Here is a 20,199-nt window from a genome sequence, read left to right as displayed (position 1 = left end):
CAGGCGTAGTGCGTCACGGACGGCCTGGCAGCCGGCGGTGTGGAGGCGGACGCTTCCAGAAGTCTGTCCGACCGGGGCGTCAAGACCGGTCTTCAGGTTATGAGCTGAGGACACAACGGTGAAGTCACCAAGGTGAGTGGGGCTGCTGCGTGCCCCCGTCCCTCAGCGCTAGCCCCGTGAGGAGGTCGTGGGAAAGACCCCCCCTTCGCCGGCCCGCGGAACGGCCCTCAGTCCCCGCCCCGGATTGTCCTGCCTCCGGCCCGGAAATAACAAGCCGAGTAGAAAACGACCCCTGGCCTCCGGGAATTCGCCGGCGGGAATTGGGAAGCCAGGCTTCCAGGCTGGACCCCCGCCTGTTGGCTTCAAGAATAAATGCCTTTTGCTTCTTCGGACTTCACTCTCCCCCCCCCCCCCCAAATAACTCTTCCTGGCGTCCAGGGTTGTTGCGTTTCAACTGGGGAAGGATCTTTAGAACTCTCTTTTTAAGAGATTGTCGCCATTGCATTCTAGAGAAATGTCATGCCGCCTTGATCTTTCATTACACTTTACAGTTTCTCATGTGGCCGGTTGCTGAGCTGTCACCGGGATATTCTTAGTGAAAAAGACCTCATGAAAATAGGAATGATTGTCTCCATTCCAGGAAGGAAAAAGAAATTAAGGCTCCAGTTGGAATAATAAATTTTAGGCACCAGCCATTAGCCAGACCGAGTAGTGAGTGCCGAGGATAAAACCTTGACTGAGGTGGCAAAGTCCTGCCCTCTACAAAATAGATACAAAATAAAATGTTAGGTGACTTTGCATTATTTGCATTATATGGGAGGGGAAAAAGTGGCCGTGACAGAGAATAAGGAAAATCTTTTTGTGGGGAAGACACATTAAAGGAGATCATGTGACTTGCCAAAGTCATAAGGTAATTATGTATAAAAATGAAGATTTGAACCAGATCACTCCTGAGCCCCCGTATCCTGCATTTGTCACTTAAAATGAAGATTGTGCCTTTTGGCAGTAATTTTTAAATTGGCTACTGCTTCTCAACATGAGAATATTAGAAATTTCTGCCTTTTTTAGAAAGATCTTCAGTCTAAAGCAGTGCAACCCTGAGTCAGATCACCCTGCTTAATTGTGTTTGCAGGATTTCGCATAAGTTATAGCTCTTGCTTTTGTATTTTCCCATTCCCCTTTCAAATGTAAGCATCTGTGACTGGGATCTAGCTTCAGAATTTGTGTACTAGGGCTGGGAAGGTGGCTCAGTGGTAGAGAGCTTGCCTTGCATGCATGAGGCCCTGGGTTTGATTCCTCAGCACCACATAAGTAAAAAGAAAAAAAGCCGGAAGTGGCGCTGTGGCTCAAGTGGTAGAGAGCTAGCCTTGAGCTGAAAAGCTGAGGGACAGCGCCCAGGCCCAGAGTTCAGGCCCCACGACCGGACCCAAAAAAAAAAAATTTGTGTACTAATTTCCTGTGTTGTTTCTTTCCTTTGCTGTAATGCCTCTTCCATTAGGAAAAAGAATATGATACTGTTTCTTCCCTGCTATTCCCTTTGATAGCCATTGAGACCTCTTATTTTAGGAGGCAGTGGTTAAACTTTGGAGAGCAGTTATTGAGTTGGAGTATGATGTAGGAATAGAGACTTTGGCCTCGTGCCTAAGGAAAGTTTGAGATTCTCCATAGCCACACCTCTGTTGCCATAAATAGCAGCTTCTGTGTTGGATGCCATAGGAGCTCTCCTAAGAAAACTGGTGGAGGGCCCTGGTTGTAGACTGAGGCCTTTGAAGGACTTCCCAGAGAATATGTCTTCCTTGGGTAAATATTTGTTGCATTAAATATGAAATCTCATGTCCAAGTAGAGTTGCTCCTTTCCTGTCTAAATTGTTCACATTCTCTTTAATATTTCCTAGAGATTGATGGAAGCAGAAACAAAAACACTTCCCCTGGAGAACGCATCCATCCTTTCAGAGGGCTCTCTACAGGAAGGGCACCGATTATGGATTGGCAACCTAGACCCCAAAATCACAGAGTAAGTCTTACGTCACTGTGATTCATTACCTACAGTATGGGTAGTGATAATGTTCACAAGAATTTCAAGAGGTATAGGATATATTTAGCCTTCTGATTTATGTTTAATTTCTCTTTGAAGAGAATGTGATTTGGTATTAGCCTGTTGTCACTTTTTTTTTAACATTTGCACTCTTCTACCTTAAGGACACAAACTTACTTTTTTCTACTTGTCAAATGTTTTCTTATTTCCAAGTATTTGAATCTTTATAGTCAGTGACTATAAGAAATTGTGTTATAGAATCAGCCTTTAATATATTTTGTCTCCTAGAAAAAGGAACAGCTGAACGATCACGATATTTGTAAACAGGCAGAAGAGTCCCACATCAGTAAAGTTCCTATGTAAGCAGCCCGACACCATAGAAAATGAGAGTGGGAAGAGATCTCAGAGATCATCCTAGTCTCTTTGGTCTTTATTCACTAAATAAATTTGAGTGATTGTTGTGTGCTAAATACCATCCTAAGTAGTTTTCAGACTTTTTAAATTTGAGGAGCCTTGTCATAAAGTAAAAATAATCAGAAACTATATATAAAAGAAAATTTCATCTAGGCATCTGTAGCTTACACCTATAACCCTAGTTACTCAAGAGGCTGAGATCTCAGGACTGTGGTTCAAAGTCAACCCAGGCAGACAAATCCACAAGACTTGTCTCTAATTAACCAGAAAAAAAGTCTGAATTGGAAATGTAGCTCAAGTGGTAGAGTTCTAACTATGAGCAAAAAAAAAGCTGAAAATGCAAGGCCTAGTTTTTAAGCCCCAACACTTGGGCAAAAAGAAAAAGCTCAGAGAAGCTCTGATCAAACTTTGGGGAAGATGTGCTTAAAGCCTTTAGTCACAACCCTTTCTTTGTCAATCCCTGATGACTTGCCACTCTTTCCATCGTAGCCATTATCGTGGAAAGGAATTTCTTAGCAAAGAATTGAGCGGTTATTTCTTCACCTGGTTGTTTGGTAGGGGGAAAGTAGTGATTGGTGACAAGAGTAGTAAAAGATAGTGGATTAAACACAGAGCTGATGCTTAGAGAAGACATAAAGTATATCCTTAGCTCTAGAAAGTACTCCCTGTGAAATAGTGCGAAAGACTAGAGAAGAGGGAATGGAACATCTGTTGAAGAAAAGTATATTTAAGAATAAGAGTTAAGCCAGGCACCAGTGGCTCATTCCTATAATCCTAGCTACTCAGAGTCTGAGATCTGAGGATTGCAGTTTGAAGCAAACTGGGCAAGAGAATCCTTGAGCCTCTTATCTCCATTTAATCACACACAAAAAAAAAAGAGAGAAAGAGAAAAGGAAGAAAAAAGCCAGGAATGGTGCTGTGGCTCAAGTGGTAGAGCACTAGCTTTGAACACAGAAGTGCCCAGGCCCTGAATTCAAGTCCCAGGAGAAGCACCAAAAAAAAAAAAAGAATTGGGATTAGGAGAGAGGAAAGGGAATGTAAACTTACACCACAGGATCACAACAGAAAGTTGAACTCCTTAAACCTTTTGAAGCTCAAATTAGCTAAGTGTAGATATGTTTGGGTCCCACTATAAATTTATGATATTAATTTGTATTACCTTGGCCAAGTGACTCTGGAATATAGATTGCATTTATTGCATTCTCTCACATGACTCGTGGCCTTATGGAAGACTGTGTGAATCTGCCCCTGCTCTCAGTTAATATCTGATGTTTTTGCTATTTTGTGCCAATCCTGGGACTTGAACTCAAGGCCTGTTGCTGTCTCTGAGCTTTTTTGCTTAAGAATAGCCCTTTACCACTTGAGTCACAGTTCTACTTCTAGCATTTTGCTGGTTAATTGGAGGTAAGAGTCCCTGGGACTTTTCTACCAGGCTGGCTTCCTTAGATCTCATCTTTCTGAGTAGGATTACAGATGTGAGCCACCAGGCAGCTTGCAAAATAGGTAAACTTTTGTATCCTACTCCTCTCAGGATAAATAATGAGGAGCCTGGAAGAATAATTAAAATACAGTCCTTCCCAAGCATTAGATTACTCTAAGATACAGTTTATTTGAACATATGGTACTTGTCTTGTAGTTAATTCTCAGTAAGTGTTGTTAGTAGAATCCAGATCTCTAAGCTTCTAATGACCCTTGATAGAAGTTTACAAAACATCTTCCAGTTTCTTAATTAAACTTAGTCCTTCACCTAGGAATTACTGCCAGTTGCTGCTATTTCCCATTTAATCAACCCTTCTTATCTCTTTCCTGTCTGTATCTTTTCTTTTTACCGCTTCTCCTAACCTCTTAGAAAGCAAGGTATACATTTCTTGTCATAAATACCATTACAGAGATCTGTAAAATAGTGACAATTTTTTACTTCTAAACAGCGTTTTCCCAAATTTATTTTACCACTAGTACTAGACATTCTGTGTATGTCTTGGTTATTAGTCTGAGTCTTGTTAGAGTTATATTAGAATGTCCAGTCCCCTCTCAAAAAAATAATCCTTCCCAGCTGATTGTCTAGCACTTTACTATCATGCCTCCTGTTTGTTTGTGTTTACTCTTTGTTGCAATACTCATTATTTAAAGGTGATGCTACATGCCAGAAATACTCATATGACTAAGCAGACTTTAGAGGTTTGGATTTGATGATACACCCCTATTTATGGAGGTAGCAAAATCCAAACCTATGTTCTCTCCACTATATTCTAATTCTCCAACTACATTACACCTCATATTTCTTACCTATAAAATGAGAATGTTCAACTGAATGATAGGAACATTTCTAATTCTAAAGTTATATGAGGTTCACATATTTCAGCCCGTAACAGCTTAGGGGGGTAAAGGAAACAAATATTTCTTTCCTTGTTTTATAGGAAAAGAAGAGTTAAGTGAGTTGGTTTAACTTACTAAAGTTAATGATAGGACTAATTTCCTACTCCCTGATTTAGAGTGCTTTAAATAAATATTCTAATAGTCTCAGTAAATGAATAGTCATGACCCAAAGTATCCTGTTTCAACTTTAAACATGTGGGTCTTCTTTTAAGTTGTTGTGGGACCTAAAGCTAAACTATACCTCTAAATACCACTTACCAGGGCTCTCAACAGAGAAGCCAAAACATATTCTTTGACATCTATTTTCCACACTGTGGTTTCCTCTAAAATTAATTAAGTAATTATTACTGCCTTTCTTTTCAAATATTGGATATGCTATGTAAAAAAGCTGTATTATAAACACTGCATCATACATGAGCGAGAATAAAGTCATCAAAATTCTAATTGAGCATTTTAAGTGAAAGGGAAATAAACAAAATCATGTTAAGTAGGAATAAGGAAATTGTTTAAGTATAGGCAGGAAGTCAGGACAACTTTTTTGGCCTAAAGAGAGGTTAAATACTAAATGATGATAAAGAGAATAGTTGTATAGATTGCAGCCTCTCAGGCTATGACAAGGTCTTGTCAAACTTGTAAGAAAAGTTTTAATTTCATGTAGAAGAGATTCCTTGTGTTAAAAGGAGCCTGGCTCCATTGAAGTAATGTTTTAGAAAAGCTCTCATAAAAGTAAGATGAATTAGAAGGTCAGAGACTAAAGGTGAAGATTGATTGGGAGAGGCTGCCATAACCAACCCTGCCATCATCACACTGTCACTAGATAGAGTGAACTTCTAGACCAGTGGGTGAGACTGAGATATGAGAAATGGGGTTGAAGAGTAGTGCAGAGTTGAAGTCTATCCTAAGGAGTATTTGGTTTGGATTTGTGGTGCTGGGGTTGAACCCAAGGCATTGAGTTCCTAAACAGCCTTGTCTGAGGAATGTAAATGTATCTTGTTCCCACTGATCATGCATGAGGTAGCTGAAAAGGGTCTTCAATTTGTTGCAAGTAAGTGATTAGCTTGGAATACATTAAAAGCTTAAAAGCAGTGGAGAGCCAGCCCAGTGAAAGTGTCCTGATGCTGATCTCAGGGTTTATCTAGGTAAATCAGAATGCAAAGGAAAATAAATTCATGAACCGTGATCGAATGTTGTATCCCTGAGAAAAATGTCTTTGTCTCAGCTGACTCCTTATGTTTCCCTCATTGTCTCCTTTTGGGGTCTTGCTTTTTGTGAGACAGCCTTTAATCTTTGCTTACTGAAGTCTGAAACTATGGTTTCATGGTGGAACACACCTGTTTTCCCATCACTCAGAAGCATGAAGCAGGAGGATTCTGAATTTGAGGCCAGGGCTTGGAAGGTGGCTGAGTGGTAGAGTGCTTGCCTTGCATGCATGAGGCCCTGGGTTCGATTCCTCAGCACCACATAAGCGGAAAAAGCCAGAAGTTGCGCTGTGGCTCAAGTGGTAGAGCAGGAAAAAAAAACTAATCATAACCAAATTTGAGGCCAGCCTGAGCTACATTGTGAGACCTTGTCAGGGCCGGAGGGGGGGGGGGAGAGGAGGGGCGGGGGAAAGGGGCAGGGTACTGAAGTATGAAACCATTTAATAAGATATATAGTACAGAAAATAATGATTCCCTCTGTAATTTGTATAGATTTACAAAGAAAACTTCCTTTAAAACAAATTATTCATTAAAATTAATCTTACATCACTTCATTGGCTTCTCATTAGAATTGCTTGTTCTGACCATCTTTTAGTGGATCAGATTCAAACCTCTTTTACATGGTATTCCCTCTGGCTGACCTACACAAAGCTCTTTTTTTTTTTTGGGTCGGTCATGGGGCTTGAACTCTGGGCCTGGGCGCTGTCCCTGCACTCTTCAGCTCAAGGCGAGTGCTCTATCACTTGAGCCACAGCGCCATTTCCCATTTTCTATTGGTTTATTGGAGATAAGAGTCTCACAGACTTTCCTGCCTGGGCTGGCTTTGAACCATGATCCTCAGATCTCAGCCTCCGGAGTAGCTAGGATTACAGGTGTGAGCCACTGGCTCCTGTCTCTCAAAGCTTTTTTTAGCTACTGCCTTCCTTTCACAATTGAGTTCCTTTGTCACTGTGTGCATATACATACCTCTGTGTGTAAATATCATACTGTTTCACAATTATGTGTAGCTTTGACCAGAATGTAAGGGCCCTCAAGGGAGATTCATTCATCTACACAGTCCAGGTACCTAATCAGTTCTGGATACATACATAGGTGTCTGTTTTAACATTTGCATAGATTGTTTCTGTCATGTAGCAGGAAGACTATTTGAAAAACTTACCACAGAAAATACTGAATAGGTTGTGGAATATGTGGTATACCAACTGAATTGCTCCTGCAGGCAGCAGGACACATGTTTCATTAAGTAAAGCATGCCTGGGATAAGTAGTGAGCTCTCCCATGCCCACAGCAGATAAAAGTATTTGCAGATGTGAAAGCAGCTTTTTTCACTATCAGAGTTTGCAGTCCCATCTCCAGGAAGTAAAATAGTAAACATTTCATTCTTTTTGTTTCGGTGTTCTGATAATTTCAAGAAATTATCAAACAAGAAAAGAAATCCTGGAGAAGTTGAAAGACACAAACCTAAGCAGATGTTCCTGGAATCTTAAGGTCATACTTAGGCAGAATGTGTTTGTTAGCCTTACAGTGAATAATCTGTTGGTGGGCTTTTTTTCCCTGAGTAAATTATAATTCATTTCCTAGGAAATACCAGTTGTGTTACCTTCCTGCTATGAAACAGAATGGAACTAATGAAAAGATGGCCAGCCCACAGCAGCCTTAATTTTTTTTAATGTGTCTGACCCACCATTCCATGGCATCTAGCATGGTGCACATATTTGAATGAGTATAGTAAGTAAAAGATACAGCTACGAATTAAAGGCCCTGGAGGAGATTATTGTAGCTCATCTATGTCTAGTAGATTCACTCTTGCTATAAGCCCATTCAGATAACCAAGGAAAATAGAAATTTCCCTGAAGAGTCACCTCATATATTCTCACTAAGCAGTTGCAGTCTCTTGTTGGGAATTAGGAAAGTAAGGAGTTGGGGTATGGTTTGTTTTTTTTCCCCTCCCATTTTTAAAACATATCCAAAGAGGAGATTGCAATTCACAGTGTGCCTTAGGATCCTTTCTCCCTATTCCAGACCTGTGTTATATCTGCCTTTCTATGTCAAAAATAATTGGGTTGCTTGATGTGCATTGGTATCAAATTTAGTATAACTTATGGTAAATTTCATATCTTCTGTCTCCCAAAGGAGATTCTTGTTCGATAATAAATCCTGATGAGTTTCTTCTAGAAAACAGTATGAATATGTGTGCCTATAAAGACAACTTTACTGACTCCCTGTGGGGTGGAATTCCCAGTAAAAACAGATTTAGCATGTGGGCTGATACCTTTTTAGTATCACTGGGACAGCATTGTTTAGAGAAAGCCTTGACTCCATTTGAATAGCTCGGAGGATGCCAGGAGGAAGGCCAAAGGAAAAGGAAATGGGAGAACTGTTGGTTTGTCTCACTCTTACATCAGATGACAGGAAGTCGGAATTGAGATTGGCCACAGCAACCTGTTGTGGCCACATCTGTTTGAATAACTTAGAAGCCCTATAGAAACCAAATAAATTTTAGAATAAAGAATCCAAGGATAGGATGGGGAGCTAAGTAGCAAGCAATAAATAGCTTGGGGTAATCTTCTGTTTGGGAAGTTTTTTCCTTGACTATCTAGCTTCCTTATTTGACTGTATCCCAGAGTATAAACTGTGAGGGCAGATAAAGTTGGTTGATTACCCATGGCTGGTTGATTCACAGGACTGTCCAAGTTTCCCTGCCTTATGTGGGACCAGCCTCAGTTGTGTTGTAGTTACACATTGTCCTAACTCAAGTTTCTGCAGATATGCCACAAGCTACAGTTTGATTTTGGATCTAATGATGAACTACAAAGGAAAGTCTTATAGACATTTTTATCATTATTTGTATGAAAATATATGTGTTTTTGTTACTTTCATTTACTTTTTAGAGGGGTAGGCTTTGACTTTTGGAATGTGGGTGTGTATTGCTGATGGAGTTACAGTTATTCACAAATGCTATTTCATTGCCAAGAACTTAAAAATAAATAAATCAACACTATTTTTGAGCTTTTCTTCCAAAGAAAAACAAATGATGCTTGTGAGCCAGACAGCTGTTTGTTAGGTGTGGGTTTTTTGTTTGTTTGTTTGGTATTTTTATGTTGGACAGGCATATAGGCATGACAGTTCTACTTCCCGTTCCAAATAGAGGCAAACAATCTGCTAGCCAAGTAAACAGCAGTTTGGAGGAAGATGGAGGGGCGGGTGTTAAATTAGCTGGAGTAAATTGGCTCCTGTTTTCATCTTGCACTTGAAACTGAGTGGTCAACTGAATTCCTAGAATGAACTCTTAGGCTCTTCTTTCTCCACAGATACCACCTCCTCAAGCTCCTCCAGAAGTTCGGCAAGGTGAAACAGTTTGACTTCCTCTTCCACAAGTCAGGCGCTTTGGAGGGGCAGCCTCGAGGGTACTGTTTTGTTAACTTTGAAACTAAGCAGGTAATTGAGCTCCTTTCTCTTTGATGGTAAAATTCTGTTATAATCATTTTGCATCTCCTGACTACTGCTACCCCAGTTCGTTGTGGGTAGGAGTCACATCTAATTCTTCAGTATGATTGCCTCTTTTAACACCTAATGTTAAAAATGATGCTTAGAAAACAGCTTGTGAAGTCACCTCTCCTTAGGTTCAAGATCTTAGATAACTGGCCTACTTTAATGACCAAAATGATTTGGAATGTCCACCCTTCCCTATCTCATTTTGTTTATTTCTTTAGTAGCTGACCAACAAAGGTTTCCTTCAGTACTTTTGCCCTATAGTACAGAAACATTGTCTGTAGTGAGCCATACACAACTTTATTTTGCTTTCTTTAGGTACTCTCACCTGGGCGCTGTGGCTCACACCTATAATCCTAGCAACTCAGGAGACTGAGATTTAAGGATCTCAGTTCAAAGCCAGCCTAGGCAGGAAAGTCTTTGAAACTCTTATCTCCAATTAACTACCAAAAAGCCAGAAGTGTTGGGCTGGGAAGGTGGCTCAGTGGTAGAGCGCTTGCCTTGCATGCATGAGGCCCTGGGTTCGATTCCTCAGTACCACATAAGCAAAAAGAAAAAAGCCGGAAGTGGCGCTGTAGCTCAAGTGGTAGAGCGCTAGCCTTGAGCTGAAAAGCTAAGGTACAGTGCCCAGGCCCCATGACCAGACCCAAAAAAAAAAAAAAAAGCCAGAATGGGAGCTATGGCTCAAGTGGTAGAACACTAGCCTTGAGCAAAAAAAACCCTCAGGAACAGCACTAAAGCCCTGATTTCAAATACAATCAAATTTTAATATTTATAGAAGAGCATGGTCAGCTTCATCCATAGAATATGCATATATCTTATATTAAAATTTAGCTCTTAGGATGGAAATGCATTGATAAGGAAATGAACTTTTAATGTTATTAAATACAGAGATGCTGCTTAGTACACTGTAATTTTGTTGTATGTCGGAATATTGCCTAGTTGTGATTTTATTAAGAACATGTACCGATATTTCTCTTTACTATAGAAATATAGATGACTCAAACAATTGAAATCATTGAGCTCATTCCACAAAAGTAATCTGTAATGTTTACTCATATATACTTAGCACCTTAATTTTGTATGGTGTGGTAGAACACAATGGCTAGTGATATGCAGTGCCTGACACAAGTGGGTACTAAATAAATACTTGTTGGATATCTTCTTCTGAATTCGGAGGAACAAGAGACTCATTGGAAAACTGGTCTGGAGTGCTTATTTTACATCTCAGTCTGGGATAGGCTCTCCCTCCCTTTAGAATTACTGTTCCTCTTCTGTTCCTTAAGGGCTATTTCACATTGGCCCCTGCTAAATATGGTTTATACTTGACCTCATGGACACAGATGGCTGGTTTGTCAAGAAAAAGTACAGCCAGGGAGTCACCTGGGAATGACTTAGAGTGACTTATCTATCTTCAGGAATTCCTTTTAACCTTGTTTCTCCTTTTTCTGATGTTGATGGGATTAGGGAATTTTAGGCTCTGAAAAATAGGAGCATAGATTAACTCACACAAATAACCTTGCTCACTGTCTCTCTAATGTACTCTTTTTTTCTGGTCCAGTTTCCTTCACTCCTATGTCCCTGAAGGAATACAGTTTCTTGAGTACATGCTTCCTCAACAGAGGGGCAGAAAGCAGTAGTATTTAACACAGTTAGCTAACATTGATGAAGTACTCACTATAAGCCTTGTATTATATATGTCTTCTGCAACAGTATTACCTATGTATTATAAGTAACAAAGCTAGAGACCTCAAATGGTCTGTCAAACATCATCCTGCCAACAAGTGACAGGATTTGAGTTTTTATACCTCTTTTGTTAGAAGGCTTTTTAAATTATAAAGCATTTGCTAAGTTTTTATCAAAAGGAATTTGGTAAGAAAATCAGCCTCAAGGCTAGTGAAGTCGTAAGAGATCACAATAGTTAAACATTTGAATTTTTTGTGCATGTGTGTGTTGGTCCTAGGGCTCAAATTCAGAGCCTGGGAGCTGTCCCTGAACTTTTTTGCTCTACCACTTGAGCCACAGCTCCACTTCGTCTTTTTGGTGGTCAATTGGAGATAAGAGTATCATGGACTCTCCTGCCTGGACTGGCTTCAAACATCAGTCCTCAGAGCTGAGCCTCTTGTGTAACTAGAATTACAGGTGTGAGCTGACACCTGGTAGCATTTGAATTTTTGACTAACTTTAATCTCTCTTGAACAGGAAGCAGAACAAGCCATCCAATGTCTCAATGGCAAGCTGGCACTGTCTAAGAAGCTGGTAGTACGATGGGCACATGCTCAAGTAAAGGTAAGTCTGAGCAACCCAAAAGACAGTACCACACACTTCATCCTCAATGAATGAGTCTGATAGTTTCTCATTTTCCATTTGCATCCCAGCTCTGCATCTGGAACAGCAATACTTTGGTCTCCTCCTTGTATTTACCATCTGTGTTGCCAGATTTTTCTTAAAGAGAAGCATCTCAGGAGAGATTAAGTTCCTTGTTATTTTCTCTCCACATACCCACAGATCCTGTTTTTGATTGACTTTTCCATGTGGCTAATATGTATACTCAGACCTCTATCATTTTTTTCAAGGAGGTGGTTCTTTAGGGGAAAATATACATTTAGTTTTAAAATTAGTTGCTTTAGGCATTATTAAACTCTTTCCAGCCTCTTGCCTATGTGCAGAGTTTGAATTTATTACTGTAAATGTTTGAGACATGGTGGGGGTGAGGGGGTAAAAACTTCTGACAACACTGATATATTCTTACTCCAGGTCTTGAGAATTTAATATTAGATTATCATGTTTAATATTAGAATATCATTTTTGTGGTACTTTTTGGTGGCTATATTACCTCCAGGCCCAAAGAAGTGACAAACTTCCCTGTTCATCCTGTAGTTAGTCTCTTGGGAGAGTATGCCAGAAAAAGCTATAGTCATTAAAAAAAAAAAAAAAAAAAAGAATAGACTGGTATTCTATTCCAGCTGGCACAGAAAAGTGAAATGTGTGGACTGGAACAGTCCCAAGAGTTGATTCTCCTCATGCATTAAGTCTGGATTAACCTTTTTATAGAAGGATTTTTGAGTCAGAGCTAGAGCTATGATAGTTAGCTATGTGACAATAGTTTTTGATCAGAAACACTCTATCCTTTACTTAACACACTTCCCAGTACAGTCACAGAAACTGAACAGCCGTTTAAGTGCAGTCAGTATCCAAGCTGAAAAACAAAGCTCAAAAACTTTGGGTCCTTATGAGCATTTCAGGTAATCACAAATCTTCTCAATTTCTAGGACACATTTCCTTAAAAATAGAAACAAGTAGAATTACAAAATGCTTTTTACTCAAAAGAAAATCAAGTCTCATTTGTCAAACTGGCTGTCGTTTTCTCATTCTGCATCTCATTGAAAAGGCACGCAAAAGAAATCATCCTTCGTTCCTGTCTTTCATTTGAAAATCTCTTCCTCATGGTTCTCTGTGTAAATCTTTTCTAACAAGAGGTTCCAGAATGTTCCTTAATATTTGCTTTTTACAAGAAGTTAGCAATTACCAGGCTTTAAACTCCTTTACTATATAGTATTATCGGCAACTGAAAACTGATGCAAGTCTTCACTCAGATCTGTTAACAGTTGAATGTTATCATTGATATTTTGTACAGTCTGGAAAGATTTTAAAGTGTTTGGAATAAAACAAATACCCTAAGTGGCAGTATATGACAAAATAAGGATGTAAGAGGGTAGCTCTGCTGCATATTTGTGACATTTGTGCATTTAAACCTTGAAATTCTTAGCTATGAAATTTTTTCTTTACCAACTAAGACTAATTCCTGGATAAAAGCTCCTTTTCTGTTTCCTTTTCTAAAATTATAGCTTTTAGACCAAAGCTGTGTGGCTTTTACTTTAAATGTAAAACAGTTCTAAAATTGTCTAGAAATAAGCTGATGATCAACTGGGTAGCATTATACTTTCTGAATCCTTATACTATCATGTGGAACAGGTTTTTAATTGCCCCTTTTTCTCACTTTCAGCGATATGATCACAACAAGAATGACAAGATCCTTCCGATCAGTCTTGAGCCGTCCTCAAGCACTGAGCCAACTCAGTCTAACCTAAGGTAAGACAGTACACTGTAATAGGACACAGTTGTTCAGGGCTTGAGCCATTTCATTCCTTGCCTTCATTAACCCTAGTGAGTCTTTACACTCTCAATTTTCAGTAAAACCTCCTAACATGCTGTGTTAAGAAATATGTTCAGGGGCTGGGAAGGTGGCTCAGTGGTAGAGCACTTGCCTTGCATGCTTGAGGCCCTGGGTTCGATTCCCCAGCACTACATAAGCAAAAAGAAAAAAGCCGGAAGTGGCACTGTGGCTCAGGTGGTAGAGCACTAGCCTTGAGCTGAAGAGCTGAAGGACAGTGCCCAGGCCCAGAGTTCAGGCCTATTACCGGACCCAAAAAAAAAAAGAAATATGTTCAATTAGCCTCTAAAGTGTGTGTATATATTTCCTATCTTTCCATCCCCCAAAATCATGTACTTCCCTAGCTCCATTTGTAGAATTCATTCACTCAGAAAGAGTGAGTTTAGTTACCACACACCAAGACTTGTGCCTGGCACTTGGAATACAAAGATAAATCAGAGCCAGTCCTTACCCTAAACACAAGCATTTCAATAAGGCCTTGAGTCCCTTTGGCATTTTGTCATTATAAACTTAATTCTTCCCCAGCTATGAGCTCCCTTATACAAAATTTTATGTACCATTGCAGCAACTGTAATAGTGTCAGTTACTTCCCTGGAGTTAATTCAAAACAGGGGCACTAAGGGTTGGGTAGAGAAAGGAGAAGTTAAGTGGGTGGTTGAGCAGAAATTCAAGTTTTTTGTTTTGGGGGGACTTTTTTTCTTCTGTTGTAGCCTAGGGAGAAATTTTTAACAATAACACTAACAATAGCCAGGATTTGTCAGGCATACTGTAAGCAAGCACTGTGCTAAACACTTCATATGCAGTGTGTCATTTAATTAGCATAAAAATCATTTTCTATATAGGAAAAACTGAAGTTTAGAGAGGTGAACTATTTTAACTGAAACCAGGCACATAGCAAATTGCAGAATCAATTCAGAGTCACAGTTCAGTCTTATTTAGTACTTCAAAATCACCTTGTAAATGTAGGAGTACAGTTCTAAAGCTGTTCCAGGGAAGGGGAGGAAGATATATGAAAGAGCATTGATAGAAGAATTACAGTTAACAGTTACAAAGACATTCCTGTTTATTATAAAGTCAGAGGGAAATCTGTCTTTTTGTATGCCAAATAAAAGAGATGTAAGAATATCTCACAAAACTATAAGGGGACGTGGTCCTGAAATATTTCCAGAGGGGATAGATTGACACATTAAAATTAATCATTTAGGGGCTGGGAAGGTGGCTCAGTGGTAGAGTGCTTGCCTCCTATGCTTGAGGTCCTGGGTTCAATTCATCAGCAGCACATAAGCAGAAAAAGCCAGACGTAGCACTGTGGCTCTAGTGGTAGAGCACTAGCCTTGAGAAAAGAGCTGAAGGACAGCGCCCAGGCCCAGAGTTAAAGACACAGAACCTGGGGCTGGGAAGGTGGCTCAGTGGTAGAGCGCTTGCCTTGCATGCCTGAGGCCCTGGGTTCGATTCCTCAGCACCACAAGCAAAAAGAAAGAAAAAAGCTGGAAGTGGTGCTGTGGCTCAAGTGTTAGAGCATTAGCCTTGAGCTGAAGAGCTGAGGGACAACGCCCAGGCCCAGAGTTCAGGCCCCACGACCAAACCCAAAAAAAAAAAAAAAAGATGCACGACCTACCAAAAAAAAAAATTTAAGTGTAATGTCATCTTATTTCATAATTTTGTGTTGCCTTTATTGTTTTGTGATCCTGAGAACTTGTAAACTAAAGAAAATAAATATAACTAGGATTTCTATAGATTCATTGAGAGCTTATATCTGCCGACTATACTAATTCCCTATCAAATCTGAACCTCCTTGATTCTACGTTGGTTTCTGGGGGGGTGGGGGGGTGGTTCATAAATGTAAGTACAGGAACAATAGAATTTATGCTCAGTTCACTTGTTTACTAGATAGCCTAGTGTTTTTCATCTTTTTTTGGGAGGGGGGGGTTCAGTCGTGGGGCCTGAACTCTGGGCCTGGGCGCTGTCCCTCAGCTCTTCAGCTCAAGGCTAGTGCTCTACCACTTGAGCCACAGCGCCACTTCCGGCTTTTTTCTTTTTGCTTATGTGGTGCTGAGGAATCGAACCCAGGGCCTCGAGCATGCAAGGCAAGCTCTCTACCACTGAGCCATCTTCCCAGCCCCTTTTTCATCTACTTTTTAATCCAGAGAATATCACTTTATATAGTTCTATTTACATCTATGCCTAATTAAAGGAGATTGTTCCCCTGTTACTCATACAAAATGAAGGCTGGATGTCTCAATAATGGAAGAGGTGCCTCAGTATACTTTTCATTGTAACTTAGGATTTGTTTTTTTGTTTTGTTTTGTTGTTGATTTGGTTTTTTTTTTTTTAATTTTGTTTTTTACTTTTTTAATTGACGTGTTGGTCAAGTGCTGGTGGCTATTCAGAAAGCTGAGATGTTAAGGATCACAGTTCAAAGCCAGCCCAGGTTTTAAAGAAAGTTTGTGAGACTCTTAGCTCCAATTAACCACCAAAAAAGCCACAAATGGATCTGTGGCTCAGTGGTAGAGCACTAGCTTTGAGCCCAAAAGCTCAGGGACAGTGCCTAGGTCCTGAGTTCAAGCCCCAGACAGGCACAAAAGAAAAGAATACCCATATTCATGAGATGTCATATGATATTTCAATACATGTATACATTGTGTAATAGTCAAATCAGGGTAAACATAGCCATTTCCTCAAATACTTAATCTTTATCGTGACTTGGTTTTTAGTTCCTTGTCCATGAAATGTGTAGGTATACTTTTGAGGATTTCTAGCAAACCATATATATAGACATAAACACACACACACATGCACACATTCTTTCTAAGTTTGTGTCTCTAGCTGTAGACCATCAATAGCGCCAAGAGTTGAAAATAAATGAATCCATTGGCCTTGCATTCTGCTCCAGATAAAGTAGTGACCACAGTAAGAAAATTCCTCACAACTTCTAAGCCTCTCCTCACCTCATTCTCTGTGCACTACAGAGCTGTTTACCTCTCACTCTATGAAGAGGAAAAACCAGGGGCTTTGAGATGAATCCTACCTCTGTAGTTCATTAGCTGTGTGTACTTTGGGGGTTTTACTGCCTGTCTGCATTTTTTTCTTTACATATAAAATATAGATGTAAGCCTTGTTAGGGTTATTACCAGGTTTAGAAACAAGTAACTTGCTGACTACTATGCTTGTTTTGTTGTAAATAACACTATAGGATTTCCAGAATGTTGTTTTTTTTTTTCTCTCCATTATTATTTGGTGATTCACAATGTAGTACACTGTAATAATGGTTTACAGCATAGACTTTAGCACCAATTTGTATTCAAACTTTAGCTATTCTTTTCAACATTGGGCAAGTAACTAACCCTGTGCCTCAATTCTTTCATCTTCAAAATGAGAAATATAACCTACTTGATAATGTTGTTTTGAATTCTATCTTTAACTGTCTAGTTTATGCCCAGCACTAAGATGCTGAATACTGCGCGCGCGTGTGCGTGTGCGCGCGCGTGTATGTGTGTGTGTGTGTGTGTGTGTGTGTGTGTGTATGTATGTGAGAGAGAGGATTAAATGTGATTGATACCTGAGGCATAAAAAAGATGAAGCATACAAGTCTGCCAAGTCCCACTCAGCCTCTGCTATCCTTTTTCCAGCGTCACTGCAAAGATCAAAGCCATTGAAGCAAAGCTGAAAATGATGGCAGAAAATCCTGATGCGGAGTACCCAGCAGCACCTGTCTATTCCTACTTTAAGCCACCAGATAAAAAAAGGACTACTCCCTATTCCAGAACAGCTTGGAAATCTCGAAGATGATGCTTATGAATTATTGTAGCAGCAAAAAGCAACTTGATCTCCACACCTAAGCTCCTTTGCCTTTGTACTTTGTAGATGTAAGCGGTACTGTCCAACAGAGCACAAACACATATTAGAATTTGGTAATACAATGTTTTTGGATGTTCCTGATGTGTCTTCCCTAAACAATACATGGAATTGAGTATCATCCAGAATAAATAGGATGATGTGCAAAACTGATTTGAACACTGAAGATGCTCTAGTTGGCTGGGTTTGCTTGAATTTTTAACTCCAGAAATAAATATAAGGTGCCAGAGAGAAAGAAAGCCAAGCTTATAAAATGCTACTTAAATCAGGAGAAAAAAATTAAGTCCATCAAAAGGGGGGGGGGGGCATTTTCTTGTGCACATGTCTTTGCAACATAAAAAGGAAAAAAAAAAAAGAGGCAGATTTTAAATCATAACTATGGGTTTTAAATCATAACTAGAACTACTTGAGAATTTACAATGACAGTCTTTCCAACTGGATTGAAAAAAGAGAGTTCTTGGCAATTTATAGTCATCTTGTTAAAGATTCTGCTTGTAAGTTTCAAAATCTCAATTAGAAAAACATGGTGTGTATATCTTAAAATTGTTTACGTCAACAAACATTTTATACTACAACAAACATTCTATTTAGAAACCCAGCTTTTACTCTATAGTGATCATTTTTAATAATCTAAATAATCCTACCTTCTGTAATACCAAATATTACTAACAGGACTTTTAAAATTTGCAGTAATTGCATGAGATTGTTTTTATAGCATGAGATTAATCCATTTGGAATTGTGTCATAGCTGATCTAAATAGAAAAGCAAACGTTCTTTGAAAGCCTATATAGGTCACCAACAAGCATTACTGCCTAATAATTATGTGGGGTCTGAGCAGAAGAGGCTGGATGGTCTGTACAGGCCACATGCAATGGGCACTGTAAGTCTGGAGCGGACTCTGCTCTGGAACCAACATTGTGACCACCTCATGTTTTAAGTAGTTCTAAAAAAACTGCATGACTTGAAAATAATCATTTGTAGAACACACATTTTACTAGATTAAAAATAAAATGCCTCTTTGAACAATTCTGGCCAGAAAAATATAGAGAGATTCACAAATGTGTTTCTTCAGCTCAGTTTGGTGATACGATACCAGGTTTGACAGACTGGGTAACTGGGTAGCACCATTGCTTCTCTAAGTAAATCACTTATATTCCATACTCCACGTGCCATTCGTGGTAATTCAAAGACTGTTTACCACTTTCATTCCTAGTAAAAGAAGCTTTCATTGTAGATACTTAAGTCTTCCTAAAAGTATAAAGATACTAGACGTGGGTAATCTTGGTACTGGAGAGGCTTAGACAGGAAGGTCACAAGTTCAAGACTAGCCATACTAGGTAGTGCTTTCCCCAAGGTCAGTCTTTTTAGATGTCTTTAGATATCAAATACTCTGCATTTATTAGCTGTACATATCTGTGATGCAAATGGCTCTCCTTCCACTTGGGGGCTAGTTCAGGGAGGTGGGAGCAGCTGTCTCCCTTTTTTTTCTGGTGACTTCTTAAAGTATAGAATGCACCATTTTATCCTTAGGTCCTCAAAAGCTTATAGTAAAGCAACCTTAATGCCAGTAGCCTTCTATTTTTAATAGGAACTTAGAAAATACTTAAGTTAGGACTCAGAGTTATTTCCTCTAGAAACCAGAACTATTTATTTGTATTTAAAACAATGTTTATTATTTGTACCAGTTCTTGTCCCTCCATGTAAATAAATGCAAGACCTTCTCTGTGGTTGTGCCTTCTCTTGTCCATTTACTGTAATAGACTGCAGCTCACTTTGAAGCTTGTTCCCAGGTACTGATTTTAAGTGCCTTCTCTGTAAAGTGCTCCTGATAAAGTCAAACTCCAAGGCAGTTCTCTTCACCCTTTTGCTGCTTACCTCTATCTTTAGAGGTGGGAAGAACAAGCTGTTGTCATTGCAAATGTAACTATTGGAAAACAGGTTAATTGGAAGCAGAAGTCTTTCATAAGTATCCCCTCAAAGTAGAGGTTGCAGAAACGTGTGTGTGTGTGTTGTAAATAGGCTAAAAGCAATCAAATGAGAGGTTTGTACAATACAAGCGTTAACTTGTTTGAGAGGTTATCTGGGCGTTAGAGACATAGCTTAGAGCAGGAGCCAATGAGCAAAAGCATCAGGTACCAAATTCAAGTTCCTATCCCAGACCTAAAAATAAAAAGGCTGGGGGCGATTATCTGTACTCCAAGTGAAATTATTCTTTGGTAAAGTGTTTTTCTAAAAGCATCTCCAGTTTTGGTTTATACAAGAGTGAAGAATGGACAGAAATATTTAATCTCAGATCCTCTTTTATCAAATGTACAGTGTAACCCTAACCAGTGTTCTGTAGTTGGCATCTTAATACTGGAGAATCTCACATGAGAAACTTTTCAAAGCATGTCATACATCAGTGGTATCCATATAACAATGTCTTTTTTTTTTTCAAACTACTATGTAAAGGAACAGGATTGATTCTTGCCTTATAAGTTAATTGTTAATCATTCCTTGTGTGTAATAATTAGGCTTCTTAAATTACTGCTTTATGCTAGCATATTCTTTGATTTTTCTTTGTCTCTTGCTCCTGTCCTGTTTCTGTCATTTATGTCTTCAAAATACCTTTTGAACTACTTCTTACCACTTTTGTTCTAGCCACTGTCATCTC

At 39.3% G+C, this 20,199-nt stretch overlaps 1 protein-coding gene across 1 annotated transcript; it reads left to right on the top strand.

Moving 5' to 3' along the window:
- Nucleotides 1–19,273, top strand: Rbm18 (RNA binding motif protein 18). The gene is made up of 6 exons (XM_070013081.1): nt 1–132; nt 1,896–2,014; nt 9,336–9,462; nt 11,719–11,805; nt 13,523–13,608; nt 17,320–19,273. Exons 2-6 carry the CDS (start codon nt 1,902–1,904, stop codon nt 17,477–17,479), a joined length of 573 nt encoding a protein of 190 aa, XP_069869182.1. The 5' UTR covers nt 1–132; nt 1,896–1,901; the 3' UTR covers nt 17,480–19,273.
- The last annotated feature ends 926 nt before the right edge of the window (nt 19,274–20,199 follow it).

Source organism: Dipodomys merriami, unplaced genomic scaffold (assembly GCF_024711535.1).
Source record: "Dipodomys merriami isolate MVZ:Mamm:240054 unplaced genomic scaffold, mDipMer1.0.p SCAF_11, whole genome shotgun sequence".
Classification (NCBI taxonomy): Eukaryota; Metazoa; Chordata; class Mammalia; order Rodentia; family Heteromyidae; genus Dipodomys; species Dipodomys merriami.
Note: the sequence above shows the minus strand (reverse complement) of the source record. Positions and strands in the feature narration are given on the sequence as shown.

Excerpts from the sequence above, each read along its gene's own strand:
- Rbm18 (XM_070013081.1), top strand. The coding sequence starts at position 1,902 with ATGGAAGCAGAAACAAAAACACTTCCCCTGGAGAACGCATCCATCCTT. Across the intron at positions 2,015-9,335 it reads CTAGACCCCAAAATCACAGA|ATACCACCTCCTCAAGCTCC; the intron begins GTAAGTCTTACG and ends CTTTCTCCACAG. Across the intron at positions 9,463-11,718 it reads TTAACTTTGAAACTAAGCAG|GAAGCAGAACAAGCCATCCA; the intron begins GTAATTGAGCTC and ends TCTCTTGAACAG.